Source organism: Scyliorhinus torazame, chromosome 9 (genome assembly GCF_047496885.1).
Source record: "Scyliorhinus torazame isolate Kashiwa2021f chromosome 9, sScyTor2.1, whole genome shotgun sequence".
Classification (NCBI taxonomy): domain Eukaryota; kingdom Metazoa; phylum Chordata; class Chondrichthyes; order Carcharhiniformes; family Scyliorhinidae; genus Scyliorhinus; species Scyliorhinus torazame.
In genome coordinates, this window is record NC_092715.1 from 258,375,357 (window position 1) to 258,391,142 (window position 15,786).

At 48.3% G+C, this 15,786-nt stretch overlaps 1 protein-coding gene across 5 annotated transcripts in view; it reads left to right on the forward strand.

Moving 5' to 3' along the window:
• The window catches only part of palm2akap2 (PALM2 and AKAP2 fusion), a 475,642-nt gene that overhangs the window by 286,292 nt on the left and 173,564 nt on the right, over positions 1 to 15,786 (forward strand). Inside the window, exon 10 of one of the 5 annotated variants that reach the window (XM_072517293.1) lies at positions 1,172 to 1,635. The exons of the other annotated variants lie outside the window; for them this stretch is intronic. Within the exon in view, the coding sequence (XP_072373394.1) occupies positions 1,172 to 1,261 (90 nt within the window). The 3' untranslated portion in view covers positions 1,262 to 1,635. Of the gene's footprint in view, positions 1 to 1,171; positions 1,636 to 15,786 lie in introns of those variants that run through there. 5 annotated transcript variants of the gene reach the window in all.

Below are 15,786 nucleotides of genomic sequence, written 5' to 3' on the forward strand. Positions count from 1 at the left end.
GCCCAATCCTGCGCATGCGCGGGGAATGTCTTACGCACGCCGGCCCCTCACCAACATGGGGCCGGTGTTCTGGGGCCGCGCGCGGAAGGAGGTAGGCCCGGGGGGGGGGGGGGGAGAGGCCGGCCTGCCGATCGGTGGACCCCGATCGCGGGCCATACCCCATCGGAGGCCACCCCAGTGAAGGAGCCCCACTCCCTCCCCCACAGGCCGCCCCCCCCCCCCCCCAGCGTTCCCGCAGAGTTCCCGCCGGCAGCGATCAGGGGTGGACGGCACCGGCGGGAACCTGTCGTATCGTAGCGGCGCTTGGCCCGTCTGGCCGGAGAATCGCCCCTCGCCGGTTGTCCGAGCGGCCCAGTGCGAATCGCGCGCCGCTGGTTTCCGGGGGGGGGGGGGTGGGAGAATCGCGTGCGGGGGTCGGGGCGGCGTGGCGCGATTCGCGCGGCGCCCCAGCGATTCTCCCCCCCCCGGCGTGGGGGGGGCAGAATAGCGCCCAATGTGTCAATGCAATGTCCTTGAGATAAGCAACAGAAAACCACTAAAAATACCATCAGGCAGAACGATGCTGTGTGCAATAGGTCAGGTTGGATAATCTTCCAAATAAATTTGTTTGTGCCCAGACCTACACATAACAGATTCAAATACACCTGATAGTTATTGAATTACAATTCATTATGATTTTATCGTATTATCTGGAAATACATTTTTTAACATTTGTCTATTAAATGTGACATCTTATTAAAACACTTGCATCCTGACCTTGGCGTGAATTGTGTGGGAGAACAGGTTACTGTTTTAAAAAATGAATTCTTGGGATGTAGACACCACCGGCTAGGCCAGCATTGTTCGTCATTAATTGCCCTTGGCAAGATGGTGGAGAGCTGCCTTCTTGAACCACTGCAGTCCCTGTGGTGGCACAGGTGCTGCCGCAGTGCCGTCAGGGAGGGAGATCCAGGATTTTGACCCACCGATGGTGACTGCAGGGTGACGTATTTGAAAGTCGATGGTGCGCGACTCGGAGGGGCACCCGGAGGCGATGGTGCTCCCAAGGGCCTTCTGCCCTTCCCCTTTCTGGTGGTGCCGGTCACCGCGTTGTGGTCGGGCCCTCACTGTTCTTTCCCTCAACAATTCCGCAGTCATTAACTCGTTTAAATTTTGCACCTAAATCCTGTAGGATGCAAGAGGAAAAAGGCGTGACAAGACGGAAAATTATTTCAATGTATTTCGAGACACCCGAGCTTCTGCTGCCAATTTGCATAAATGACTGTGATGTAACTCTAGCGAGGGATTCTCCAGCACTGAGAACAGAGGATGAGGAGGAGGCCAATCAGCCCCTCAAACCTGTTCTACCATTCACGATGTGGCTGATCTGTAGCTTAACTCCATCGCTGTTCCCCGCTGTTACCAGACTCCTAAACGACCCTCTTATGGACTGACCTGATTAATACTACATTCCCGTCTGCTTCACCCGATGCCGGTGTCTAGGTATTTACATTGTGGACCTTGTGTTGCCCTATTATGTATTTTCTTTTTCTTTTCCTTTCTTTTCATGTACTTAATGATTTGAGCTGCTCGCAGAAAAATGCTTTTCACTGTACCTCGGTACACGTGACAATAAACAAATCCAATCCAATCCAATCCACCGTCCTTGGCTGTGTAACCCTTCCTAACCTTGTCTTGATAGATTTTATGAATACAGATTTGCAGAGGTGTTAAACTTAACACCCTTGCCTCCAGATAGGTCTTTACCAAAACCTCCATGCATTGATCTGAACTATTGATTCGAACTATTGATTCAGCAACTTTAGGATTAGAATGTCTGGGAACCCTCCTGTAAACCTGCTGTAAAAGCTGGTTATCACCAAGGCAATTATTGATTTATTTTGTGACAATTGGGTATTGTCCTTTTTTATTGTTTGAAGTGAATAGAGACACTAGCTCCTCAAATCAGGATTTCTTCCACTTTGGTGATATTACTTTAATGTTATGTAACCACTGGTGAGGTGGGCGGAGTCAGAACTCAAGAGACGATTGATTCATTGCAGCTCAAGGACCAGACACGAGTCTGGTCATTACAGAAATGGAAGTATCTAGCCATAGTCCATAGGCATCTCCCTCCACCAGAGAGAGACGTTTTGGCTACGCGTAGCTTGAGGGCCACCACTCTGCAAGCATGGGGCACGGCCAGGAGGCAGGGACTCCATGAGTAATCACAGCCGGTGCGGGGATTGAACCTGCACTGTTGACGTCACACTGCAGCCATCGAGCCAACTGACCTAATCTGCCCCCAGATATACAAATAAGTAGATTTGAAATACATAGAGGCAAAGTGTTACAACCCCAAGTTTTGGGGATGTTATGCCTCAAGCAAAGCCTAGATATAGTTTCCGACCTGCATTACTCTTCATAGAACTCATAAAAAGGTCATTCCTGTTCTTTTAAAGGGCTATCCATTTGTCCCAGTCACCTGCTCTTTTTGCAATTTTTTTTTTTGAGATGTCCAATTATCTCTCAAAGTTAGGATTGGATCTGCATCCAGCACTTATTTTCAGGCAGTGCCTTCCAGAGCTCAACACCTCGGCGCATAACAATGCTTCTCAACTCTTTTATTCTTTCACGGGATGCGGGCAGCAGTGGTTTGCCCAGCCATTACAGAGGAAAACCCACATTGCTGCGGATCTGGAGTCACATGTAGGCCAGACCAGGTAAGAATGGCAGATTCCCTTTAGTGAACAAGACGGGTTTTTACAACAATCGACAATCGTTTCATGGTCATCATTGCTTCATTAAAAAAATGTTTAAACATACATTTAAAGTACCCAATTCATTGGTTTCCAATTAAGGGGCAATTTAGCGTGGCCAATCCACCTACCCTGGGTTGTGGGGGTGAGACCCACGTGGACACGACGCGAATGTGCAAACTCCACGCAGACGGTGACCTAGGCAGGGATCGAACCCGGGTCCTTGGCGCCGTGAATGGTCATCATTACTGAGACTAGCTTTATATTCCAGAATTATTACCTGAATTTAAATTCCACCAGCTGTCATTTGATCCTGTACGTTTGGAGCATTAACCTGGACATCTGGATTACAAGTCCAGTGACATGACTACTGCACTGTCTCGGCATTGAAGTGTGTAAATTCTGAAGCCACGTGTAGGACATGTGAGCACACGGAGAATTGTAAAAGTTAAGTGACTGCAGATTCTTTGACAGCGCAGGGCACGTATGACAAACGGCAGCTGACCTAGATCCACATTTACAATCCCACAAGATCCAATCTGGCTTGAAGTCTGTTTGAATATTAATGAGATTAACCACTTTGCCAATCAATGCAAGATGTCAACCAGCCCCAGAGCTACTCCAAGAAGAAATCAGCATTGAATTCACTCTGTACCCATGCAGCTATTATGGGCCAGGGTTTAGAGAACCCCAAAGTATATCATGGAGTTCACCTGACCCACAACTTTTAATAGATTTTGGTTATGGGGAGCACAAGGGCCCACTTTACAGTGTGATGCAACAGAGAGCTAAAGTATTTTTAAACAAAAACAATGTTTATTCTATGAATCCAGTTAACATTTAATAAACGTACAGTAAACAGTTTAGCAACAACCACCCTGACAACCCTCCCAAAAGATACAATACTCTGTAGATAACCCTTAATAACTTCCCAAACAACATCCATAAGTTATTCCCTTTTTAAATAAAGACAGCAGGTTTAAATTCTCTACAGAAACAGGTATTACTTTGAAATCATCAATGAGCTGAAAACATTCTTTAGTTTGTGGAGAGAAAGATCAATGAACACATCTGCTTGGTTCACACTGTCCAACTCTGAAACTAAACACACTGCAGCTGCCAGTCAAAATGGAAGTAAAAGACAGCCCAGCTCCACCCACACACTGAGATCAGCTAATTGATAAACACCCATTTCTTAAAGGTACATCCACCTGACACAGCCTTGGAATGCACTCTCTGGTGAGCCAGCACTATAAGAGCCAGAACCATTTTCATGCTTATTCGCAACTTGTTGAGTCACCCTCACTCCAGGACGTGAGCCTGCGATTTAAGTTAACCCTTCGGTGCACTGCCTAAAGAGTCCTGACCTGTCAGTGATGCCACCTTTGGGGGACGAAATGTTAATTGGAGACCCCAGTTATCTGTCCAGGTGGTTTGGACAGACATTAAAGATTTTATTGAAGACTAACAACACCAACTTGCATTTATATAGCACCTTCGCAGGGGTGTTATCAGGTGAGATTTTGACCTCAAGCCACCTGAGATATTAACATATGTGAAGTTATTTGACAGGGAAAACTGCAAAAAGGCAAAAGAATTTTTGAACGTTCAGGGACTGGGATATGTTTGTATTCAGAGGAACCTCGATGACCTTGGACAGCTTTCGAACAAGCCACAGGTGCAAACAACTGGTTACATTTCCCAACCCCTTGGAAATGGCATTTGAGGGAAGGCTGCCAGGAAAATAATGGAGAACATTGGGAACCTGGTAAAGAGTTGGGCTGGGAACAGGCGCGCTCCGATGAACTACGTAGGGCCACGGTCAGGGTCCCTACAGCTGCAAGAAAATTCAACCCATCCTCTCTCAGTCTATCCTATTGAAAGCCTTCACAAAGTTCAAGACCTTGACCTGGTCATTCTTCAATCTCCAATTCTATCATTTTCATTGTATTCAGCTTGTGAGCTAACACACTTGAACCAATTTGCACAATTGCATTGTGCCAATATTTCCAAGATACTTTGTGAAAGGAGAAATGAAAAGGTTACAAAATGCCTTCAGCCACAACAAGCTTTAGAAACATAAACCTGCATGTACTTGCGTTCTTGACAAACTGGTCCGAACCAGGAAACACAAGTGTGGCTGAAAAGAGAAGGATGTTGTCAAAGTTTTTTGGCTTGCACTCATCATGAAAAATACAACAATGCCCCAAATTTCAAACAATCATTGCAATTTATACTGTCGGGGAAAAGGGTGCTGATGACTTCAGAAATAAGACAAATCCCCAGGCCCGCGTGAATTGCGTCTGAGGCTGCTGTGAGAGGCGAGGCAGGAAATTGCCAGGGCCCAGGTGCAAGTTCCCCCATGGAGGAAGTGCCAGAGGACTGGAGAACAGCTAACATTGTTCCACTTTTCAAGAGTGGTCAAGTAAACTAGACAATTACAGACCGGTGAGTCTCACGTCAGTGGTGGAGAAACTATTGGAGAAAATTCTGAAGGAGTGAATTAATTTCCACTGGGAAAGGCCTGGGCTGATTAGCAATAGTCAACATGGAATTGTCAGAGGGAGGTCTTGCCAAACAGATTTGATAGAACCTTTTGATAAATTGACCAAGTGTGTGGATGTACCAAGTGCAGTTGATGTAGTTTATATGGGTTTTACCGAAGCCTTTGACAAGGTCCCAGATGGGAGACTGATTGAGAAGGTTGAAGCACGTGGAATTCAAGGAAACTTGTCGAGATGGATCCGAAATTGGATTAGTAATTAGAAGGCAGTTTGTGTAACTGGAGGCCGGTGTCCAGTGGTGTCCCACAGGGATCAGTGCTGGGTCCCTTACTGTTTGTTTCATATATATGAATGATATAGACGAGAACATGGGGGGGGTGATAAGTAAGTTTACACCAAGATGTGCAGGTTAGGTGGATTGGCCATGCTAAATTGTCCTTAGTGTCCAAAATTGCCCTTAGTGTTGGGTGGGGTTACTGGGTTAAGGGGGTAGGGTGGAGGTGTGGGCTTGGGTAGGGTGCTCTTTCCAAGAGCCAGTGCAGACTCAATGGGCCGAATGGTCTCCTTCTGCACTGTAAATTCTATGATCTAAGATTGGTAGGGTGGTTAACAGTGAAGAAGAGGGTTGTAGGTTACAGGAAGATATAGATGGGTTGGTCAGATGGGCACAGCAGTGGCAGATGGTATTTAACCCTGATAGGTGTGAGGTGATGCGTATTTGGAAGAAGAAAGAGGACAAGGGAGTATGTAATGAATGGCGGGACACTAGGAAGCTCAGAAAAACAGATGGATCTTGGGGTACTTGTTCACAGATCCCTGAAGGCGGCAGGGCAGGTGAATAGGGTAGTTAAGAAGGCATATGGGACACTTGCCTTTATAAGTCGTGGTGTAGAATATAAGAGCAAGGAGGTTAAGTTGGAACTGTACAGAATGGTGTTTAGGTTGTAGCTGGAGTACTGTGTGCAGTTCTGGTCGCCTCACTATAGGAAGGATGTGATTGCACTGGAGGGGGTGCAGAGGAGATTCACCAGGATGTTGCCTGGGATGGAGCATCTGAGCTATAAAGAGAGATTCGATAGGCTTGGATTGTTTTTGTTAGAGCAGAGAAGGCTGAGGGGGGTTATGATTGAGGTGTACAAGATTCTGAGGTGTTTGGACAGGGTAAATAGGAAGCAGCTGTTCCGCTTGCTTGAGGAGTCAACCACAAAGGGGCATAGTTTTATGATGAGGGGCAGGAGATTCCGAGGGGATTTGAGAAAATATGTTTTCACTCAAAGGGTGGTGAGAATCTGGAATGCACAGCCTGGGAAGGTAGTGGAGGCTGGAAACCTCACAACCTTTAAAAAGCACTTGGATGAGGGCTTGAAACACCATCAGCTTCAAGGAAGTTGGACAAGTACGGGTGAGTGGGATTAGCACGAAATTAGAGGTAGTTATTGTCATTGCAGATTCAATGGGCCAGAGGGCCTTTCCTGCTCTGTACGACTCTATGACTCTATTAGTTGGCAAGTTGACTCTGATTGGCCAAGACGTTGCCAGGGAATAAAGCAACGTGGTGTATAGGCTCCCCAAGCAGCCAAGTCCATATTGTGGCTCGTTTACACTTACTGGAAGAAACAAACATTCATACACAGGGACTCACTCTCTGCAAACAAAAGGAACATGCTCAAGCCTTGCGCCCTTTTTGAATAACCCAGGAGCCTGTTGTTCCCTGTTGCTTTCTCCATGGCAACACCATGACCAAGTCAGAATCAACTTGTCAACCAGTCATCATCTTTTCTCCTGTAGTATAAATTGTTGTGATTGTTTGAAATTTGGTATTCTTGTCAATGTCAATTGTCAATTTTTATCAATGACTTGGAGGAGGGGGCTTAAGGGTGGGTCAGTAAATTTGCTGATGACACCAAGATTGGTGGAGCAGTGGATGAGGTGGAGGGCTGTTGTAGGCTGCAAAGAGACATTGATAGGATGCAGAGCTGGGCCGAAAAATGGCAAATGGAGTTTAACCCTGATAAGTGCGAGGTGATTCATTTTGGTAGGAAAAATTTGAATGCGGGTTACAGGGTCAACGGCAGGGTTCTGAGGAATGTGGAGGAACAGAGAGATCTTGGGGTTCATGTCCACAGATCTCTGAAGGTTGCCACTCAAGTGGATAGAGCCATGAAGAAGGCCTATAGTGTGTTTATTAACAGGGGGCTTGAGTTTAAGAGCTGTGGGGTTATGCTGCAACTGTACATGACCCTGGTGAGACCACATTTGGAATATTGTGTGCAGTTCTGGTCACCTCACTATAGGAAGGATGTGGAAGCATTGGAAAGGGTGCAAAGGAGATTTACCAGGATGCTGCCTGGTTTGGAGGATAGGTCTTATGAGGAAAGGTTGAGGGAGCTAGGGATTTTCGCTTTGGAGCGGAGGAGGATGAAGTTTATAAGGTGATGAGCGGGATAGATAGAGTGGACATTCAGAGACTATTTCCTTGGGTGGATGTAGCTGTTACAAGGGGGCATAACTATAAGGTTCAGGGTCGGAGATATAGGAGGGCTGTCTGAGGTAGGTTCTTTACTCAGAGAGTGGTTAGGGTGTGGAATGGACTGCCTGCTGTGATAGTGGAGTTGGACACTTTAGGAACTTTCAAGCGGTTATTGGATAGGCACATGAAGCACACCACAATGACAGGGAGTGGGATCGCTTGATCTTGGTTTCGGACAAAGCTTGGCACAACATCGAGGGCCGAAGGGCCTGTTCTGTGCTGTACTGTTCTATGTTCTATGTCTATGTTGTGTTTGGCTGATGAGTGCAAGTTGAAAAGTTTCAGCAACATGTCTCTTTACAGAAATATTGAAGTTCTGTGACGACCAAGCGGCTGCATTGGAAGTGTTTAGGTTTTCAGACGACTGTGCGTTCTATACAGAATGTTTCAGGGCATTTTACACAATTATCTGGCATCGCTGGCAATTAGAAAATATAACCGCTGGCCTGAGTTCAGTTGAAGTTCATCGGTGCTGCTTTATACTGAGTGCGTCACATCACAAAATGAAATTAATATTATTTATTCATTCATTTCCTGTCAAATTGCCTGCTGGCTCCTTCTGAAATATTCATGATGTCAGCTGGTGCTGACACCCACAGCCCTTTCTTGAGGTAGTGGTGTCGGAAACACTGGCCGGCAACGCAACAGCTTTAGAAATATCTGTCAGCGAGACAGGCACTCAGGCTGATGCGGAATGAAAATAGGCCTGCAGGCAGATTGATGGAGGGTTCAGCAGAGAGAACAGGCGAACCTAATGGAAAATACGGGGCTTCCCACGGATCCCCGAACAGGACGAAAATTGTACACAAACTGGAGGGTCAATGCCGAGCTCCACATGATGCACATCAAAACTGGGGGCAGCACGGTGGCGCAGTGGTTAGCATTGCTGCCTCAAGGCACCGAGGTCCCGGGTTCGATCCCGGCTCTGGGTCACTGCCCGTGTGGAGTTTGCACATTCTCCCCGTATCTGCGTGGGCTTCGCCCCCACAGCCCAAAGATGTGCAGGGTAGGCGGACTGGTTACGTTAAATTGCCCCTTAATTGTAAAAATGAATTGGGTACTCTAAATTTATTTTTTTTAAACTGGGACTCTACAGAGTACACGATGCAGGTTATAAAATTTGGATTGCACGCAGTTGTCAGATTAACACCAGAACTGTAATTGGCAGAATTACGCTGGAACTGTACGCAACCTGTAGATTCAAAAGAGAACTGTCCCCAAACTGCACAATTGTAAAGGAATTGTTAAACAGCACCAACGAGGAAGGAGCCAGTCAGACGATTGATTCCTCACCAGATTTTTCAAAGAGCAATCGTTTCAGTCCCACCGCTCTGCTCTTTCCCCGGATCGCTGTCATTCTTTTCTCCTTCAAATATTTATCCAATTCCCTTTAGAAAGCTACTGTTGAGTCCGTTTCCACCACCCTATCTGTCAATGCATTCCTGACTCTAACCACTCATGCATTTTCCTCATGTCAACTCTCATTCTTGTGCCAATCACCTGAAATCCGTGTCCCCTGGTTGTCGACCCTTCAGCCGCCGGAAACCACTTCCCTTTATTCGCTCTGCGCGGGATTCTCTGGAGCCCCGGCCGCGTCTTTCTCGGCGGTGCGCTGTTCACTCCCACGGGATTCTCTACACCCGTCACGTGTCAGTGGGATTTCCCATTGGTTCAGGGCAATGCTGGTGGAGTTCGGCCGCTTCCCGGGTATAAGTTGAACATGGGGGAAACGACGTGTTTCCAACCAACGCACGGGGGCAGGGGAGGAGGCTCCGGGAACTGCCGTTTCGTTTGGTGGGGGTGAATTTTCGCTACCTTGGGATACAGGTGGTGCTGGGTTTGGCCCAGGTGCACAAGTTGAATTTGGCGCGGCTAGTGGGAGGCTTTAAGAGATGGGTCGTGGTGCCTTTGCCGTTGGTGTGCCGGGTACAGACAGTGACGATGACGGTACTGCCAACGTTTTTGTTTGTGTACCAGAACCTGCCGCGTTTTGTCCCAAAGTCTTTTGTTAGGAACGTACACGGAATGACTTTGAGGTTTGTGTGGGCGGGGAAGGCCCTGCGGGTCAGGAAGGTATTCCTGGAGAGGGAGCGATGGGCGGGGGGGGAAGGGGGGGGAGGGCGGGGGTTGCCATTGCTGAATTTGATGAACTACTGCTGGGAGCAAACATTGCTATGGTTAGGAGATGGGCGGTGGAAGAGTGGTCGGTTTGAGGGTGGATGGAGGCGGCCTCGTGTAAGGGGACCAGTTTGAGGGCATTGGTGCCGCCGCCCCTTCAGCTCTCACCGGTCAGGTGCTGCACAAGACCAGTGGTGGTATCAGGGCTAGGGCTCTGGAACCAGTGTAGGCAGCACTTTGGTTCGGAAGGCATGTTGCTGTGGGCACCGATCTGTGATATTCATAGGTTTGCGCTGGCGGGGCTGGCGCGGGTTTCCAGGGGTAGGTAGGGATAGAATGTTTCATGGATTTACTTGTTGGGGAAAAGTTCGCAGCCCTGGAGGAACTAGAGGGGACATCTCAGTTACCAAAGGATCCAGGTATCTGCAGGTCAGGACCTTTGTTAGGAACGTGGTGCCACCGTTTCCTAGACTGTCGCCCCCAGTGCTACAGGATAAGCTTCAATTGAAGGATGAAACTGGGGAGGGCAGAGCGGCAGACATGTATGGGGACTTGATGGAGAGGGAAGGCGCCCCCATGGAGGAGATCAGACTTAAGTGGGAGGAGGAGCTGGGAAGGTAGTTGAGGTCTGGAGTGTGAAGAGGAGCCTTAAGGAGGATGAATGCATCCTCGTAGTGTGCGAGGCTAAGCCTTATTCAGTTGAACAGTAAGAAGTCTGACAACACCAGGTTAAAGTCCAACAGGTTTGTTTCAAACACTAGCTTTCGGAGCACTGCTCCTTCCTCAGGTGAATGAAGTTCTGGAATCTACCTCTTCATTCACCGGAGGAAGGAGCAGTGCTCCGAAAGCTAGTGTTTGAAACAAACCTGTTGGACTTTAACCTGGTGTTGTCAGACTTCTTACTGTGCCCACCCCAGTCCAACGCCGGCATCTCCACATCATGATTCAGTTGAAGGTGGTGAACATAGAACATAGAAAAATACAGCACAGAACAGGCCCTTCGGCCCACAATGTTGTTCCAAACTTTTGTACTATATTAAGAACAAATTAATCTACACCCCATCATTCTACCATAATCCACGTACCTATCTAATAGCCGCTTGAAGGTCCCGAATGTTTCTGACTCAACTACTTCCACAGGCAGTGCATTCCATGCCCCCACTACTCTCTGGGTAAAGAATCTACCTCTGATATCCCCCCCTATATCTTCCACCATTCACCTTAAATTTATAATGGTTTATAACTTGTAATGGTTTGTTCCACCCGGGGAAAAAGTCTCTGACTGTCTACTCTATCTAGTCCCTTGATCATCTTATAAACCTCTATCAAGTCGCCCCTCATCCTTCTCCGTTCTAATGAGAAAAGGCCTAGCATCCTCAACCTTTCCTCGTAAGACCTACTCTCCATTCCAGGCAACATCCTGGTAAATCTCCTTTGCACCTTTTCCAAAGCTTCCACATCCTTCCTAAAAATGAGGCGACCAGAATTGCACACACTACTCCAAATGTGGCCGTACCAAGGTTTTGTACAGCTGCATCATCACCTCACGGCTCTTAAATTCAATCCCTCTGCTAATGAACGGTAGCACACAATAGGCCTTCTTCACAGCTCTATCCACTTGAATGGCAACTTTCAAAGATGTATGAACATAGACCCCAAGATCTCTCTGCTCCTCCACATTGCCAAGAACTCTACCGTTAACCCTGTATTCCGCATTCATATTTGTCCTTCCAAAATGGACAACTTTTCAGGGTTAAAATCCATCTGCCACTTCTCAGCCCAGCTCTGCATCCTATCTATGTCTCTTTGCAGCCGACAACAGCCCTCCTTACTATCCACAACTCGAACAGGGCCCACATGACGGTGTCGAGGATGATCCGGTTCTTCTCGGGAGTGGAGGATAGGTGTGGGCGGTGTGTAGGGGAGCCGGCGAACCATGTTCATATGCCCGAAGTTGAAGGGTTCTGGATGGGCCTTTCGGAGGTTATGGCAAAAGGTTTTGGGGGCGGAGATTGCTCCGAATCCGGAGGTGGCGATATTTGGAGTGTGGAAGATCCGGGCGTGAAGGTGGGGAGCGAGGCCGATGTTTTGGCCTTTGCCTCCCTGATAGCCCAGGCTGGCGGGACTCAGAGTCACCAAAGGCCGGGGTATGGGCGAGCGACTTGGCAGAATTTCTGCAGTTGGAAAAGATCATGTTCACCATTGGTGGGGCAGAGGAGGGGTTCACTTCGAGGTGGAAGCCATTTATTGACTTCTTTCAGAACGATTAAGTCATCAGCGGGGGGTGGGGGCGGGGGCAGTGGTGTTGGGCTTTGTTTGCTTTGGGTTGTAGTTTCTGGTTGGAGGGAGCAAAAGTTTGGAAAAAGGAGGCAGATGCAGGGGTGGTAAGCGGGTGGGTGAGTGACTTCTGAGGGGAGGGAGGGGTTTTGTGGCTTGGTATGGTGGGTGGGGATTGTATCTGGTATGGTGGTAGGGATTGTATCTGGCATTGTGTTTGGGATTGTATTTGGCATTGTGGTTGGGACTGTGTCTGGCATTGTGGTTGGGATTGTATCTGGCATTGTGGTTGGGATTGTATCTGGTATTGTGGTTGGGATTGTGTCTGGCATTGTGGTTCGGATTGTATCTGGTATTGTGGTTGGGATTGTATCTGGTATTGTGGTTGGGATTGTATCTGGTATTGTGGTTGGGATTGTATCTGATATTGTGGTTCGGATTGTGTCTGATATTGTGGTTGGGATTGTATCTGATATTGTGGTTCGGATTGTATCTGGTATTGTGGTTGGGATTGTGTCTGGCATTGTGGTTGGGACTGTGTCTGGCATTGTGGTTGGGATTGTATCTGGTATTGTGGTTGGGATTGTATCTGATATTGTGGTTGGGATTGTATCTGATATTGTGGTTGGGATTGTATCTGGTATTGTGGTTGGGATTGTATCTGGTATTGTGGTTGGGATTGTATCTGGTATTGTGGTTGGGATTGTATCTGGTATTGTGGTTGGGATTGTGTCTGGCATTGTGGTTGGGATTGTATCTGGTATTGTGGTTGGGATTGTATCTGGTATTGTGGTTGGGATTGTATCTGGTATTGTGGTTGGGATTGTTTCTGGTATTGTGGTTGGGATTGTGTCTGGTATTGTGTTTGGGATTGTATTTGGCATTGTGGTTGGGATTGTGTCTGGCATTGTGGTTCGGATTGTATCTGGTATTGTGGTTGGGATTGTGTCTGATATTGTGGTTGGGATTGTGTCTGGCATTGTGGTTCGGATTGTATCTGGTATTGTGGTTGGGATTGTGTCTGGTATTGTGGTTGGGATTGTGTCTGGCATTGTGGTTCGGATTGTATCTGATATTGTGGTTGGGATTGTATCTGGTATTGTGGTTGGGATTGTATCTGGTATTGTGGTTGGGATTGTATCTGGTATTGTGGTTGGGATTGTATCTGGTATTGTGGTTGGGATTGTGTCTGATATTGTGGTTGGGATTGTATCTGGTATTGTGGTTGGGATTGTATCTGGTATTGTGGTTGGGATTGTGTCTGATATTGTGGTTGGGATTGTATCTGGTATTGTGGTTGGGATTGTATCTGGTATTGTGGTTGGGATTGTGTCTGATATTGTGGTTGGGATTGTATCTGGTATTGTGGTTGGGATTGTATCTGGTATTGTGGTTGGGATTGTGTCTGGCATTGTGGTTCGGATTGTATCTGGTATTGTGGTTGGGATTGTATCTGGTATTGTGGTTGGGATTGTATCTGGTATTGTGGTTGGGATTGTGTCTGGTATTGTGGTTGGGATTGTGTCTGGTATTGTGGTTGGGATTGTGTCTGGTATTGTGGTTGGGATTGTGTCTGGCATTGTGGTTCAGATTGTATCTGGTATTGTGGTTGGGATTGTATCTGGTATTGTGGTTGGGATTGTATCTGGTATTGTGGTTGGGATTGTATCTGGTATTGTGGTTGGGATTGTATCTGGTATTGTTGTTGGGATTGTGTCTGGTATTGTGGTTGGGATTGTATCTGGGATTGTATCTGGTACCCTTAAATTCGGCGGACCCTTACCACACCTCACTGTGTGCAGCCTCGCGACCCTAAAGGTCGATCCTCCTTCCCTCTTTGCCAATCTAACTCCAGATTGCAAACCCGTCACCACCAGGAGCAGACAGTACAGCACCCAGGATAAGGCCTTCATCAGCTCCGAGGTCCAGCGGTTGCTTCGGGAGGGCGTCATCGAGGCCAGCAACAGCCTCTGGAGAGCTCAAGTGGCAGTGGTTAAGTCTGGGTGAAAAAAGCGAATGATCGTGGACTACAGCCAGGCCATCAGCAGGTACATGCAGCTCGATGCGTACCCCCTCCCACGCATACCTGACATGGTTAACCAGATTGCACCATACCGGGTCTTCTCAACGGTGGACCTGAAATCTGCCTACTACCAGCACGACAGCCTTTGTCACCCAGGGGGTACTCAGTTGTACCATTTCATTCAGGCACAAAATTTGCCCTACTCCATCGAGGAAGTAAGGACAATCACCCAGGGATTACCAGGTCTGTGCGGAGTGCAAGCCGCACTTCTATCGGCCGGACCGCGCGCACCTGATGAAGGCCTCCCACCCCTTTGAACGCCTCAGCATGGATTTCAAAGACCCCCTCCCCTCCTCCGATCGACACACATATTTCCTCAGTGTGATCGATGAATACTCCTGGTTTCCCTTCGCCATCCCATGCCCCGACATGATGTCTGCCACCGTCATTAAAGCCCTTAATTCTATCTTCACTCTGTTCGGCTTCCCCGCCTGCATCCACAGTGACAGGGGATCCTCATTCATGAGTGGTGAGCTACGTCACTTCCTGCTCAGCAGGGGTATCGCCTCCAGCAGAACGACGAGCTACAACCCCCGGGGAAACGGACAGGTAGAAAGGGAGAATGGGACGGTATGGAGGGCCGTCTAGCTGGCCCTGCGGTCCAGAAACCTCCCGACCTCCCGCTGGCAAGAGGTCCTCCCTAATGCACTACATTCCATTCGCTCACTACTCTGCACTGCCACTAACAATACACCGCATGAACATCTTTTTGCCTTCCCCAGGAAGTCCACATCCGGGGTATCACTCCCAACTTGGCTTCCAGCTCCGGGAACCGTGCTTCTCCGTAAACATGTACGGCTCCACATGGTGGATCCGTTGGTGGAAAGAGTGCACCTGCTCCACGCAAACCCATAGTACACCTATGTGGCATTCCCCGATGGCCGCCAGGATACCGTCTCCCCCAGGGACCTGGCACCAGCAGGTTACACCCCCACACCGCCCCCGGCACCACCCTCCCCTCCCCCGCTGCCCCCATCACCCCCCCAGGACTGTCCGTCCTCCCCCTGCCCACCCCCATTGGTGAAGAGGATTTTGGCACGCTCCCGGAGTCAACTTCGTCCACGACAGCGCCAACATCGCCGTCACCACTTCATCGATCTCAAAGAACCATCAAGGCACCGGACCGGCTGAACCTCTGACCGACCCACCGGATGCCAAGAGACATTTTTTTACTGCTCTGTATATATTAAAAATTGCTAATTGTATATAGTTATCCACCACCCCCGCCGGACTCAATTTTAACAGGGGGTGAATGTGGTAAACCACTGTGTTCTGATATTAGGGGTTGTACGGTAGAGCCTGCCCTACAGGTTCACCTGTTGCCCCTGCATGCTAGCTCCGCCCTGGAGGCGGGTTATAAAAATGCGTGGGCTCCAGCTCGCAGCCATTTTGCCAGCTGCTGTGGGAGGCCACACATCTGATCCTAATAAAGCCTCAGTTTGGATTCAACTTCGTCTCCAGTCAAATTGATCGTGCCACGCTAAATTGCCCCTTAATTGGAAAAATAAATGGGGGACTCTAAATTTATTTTTTTTA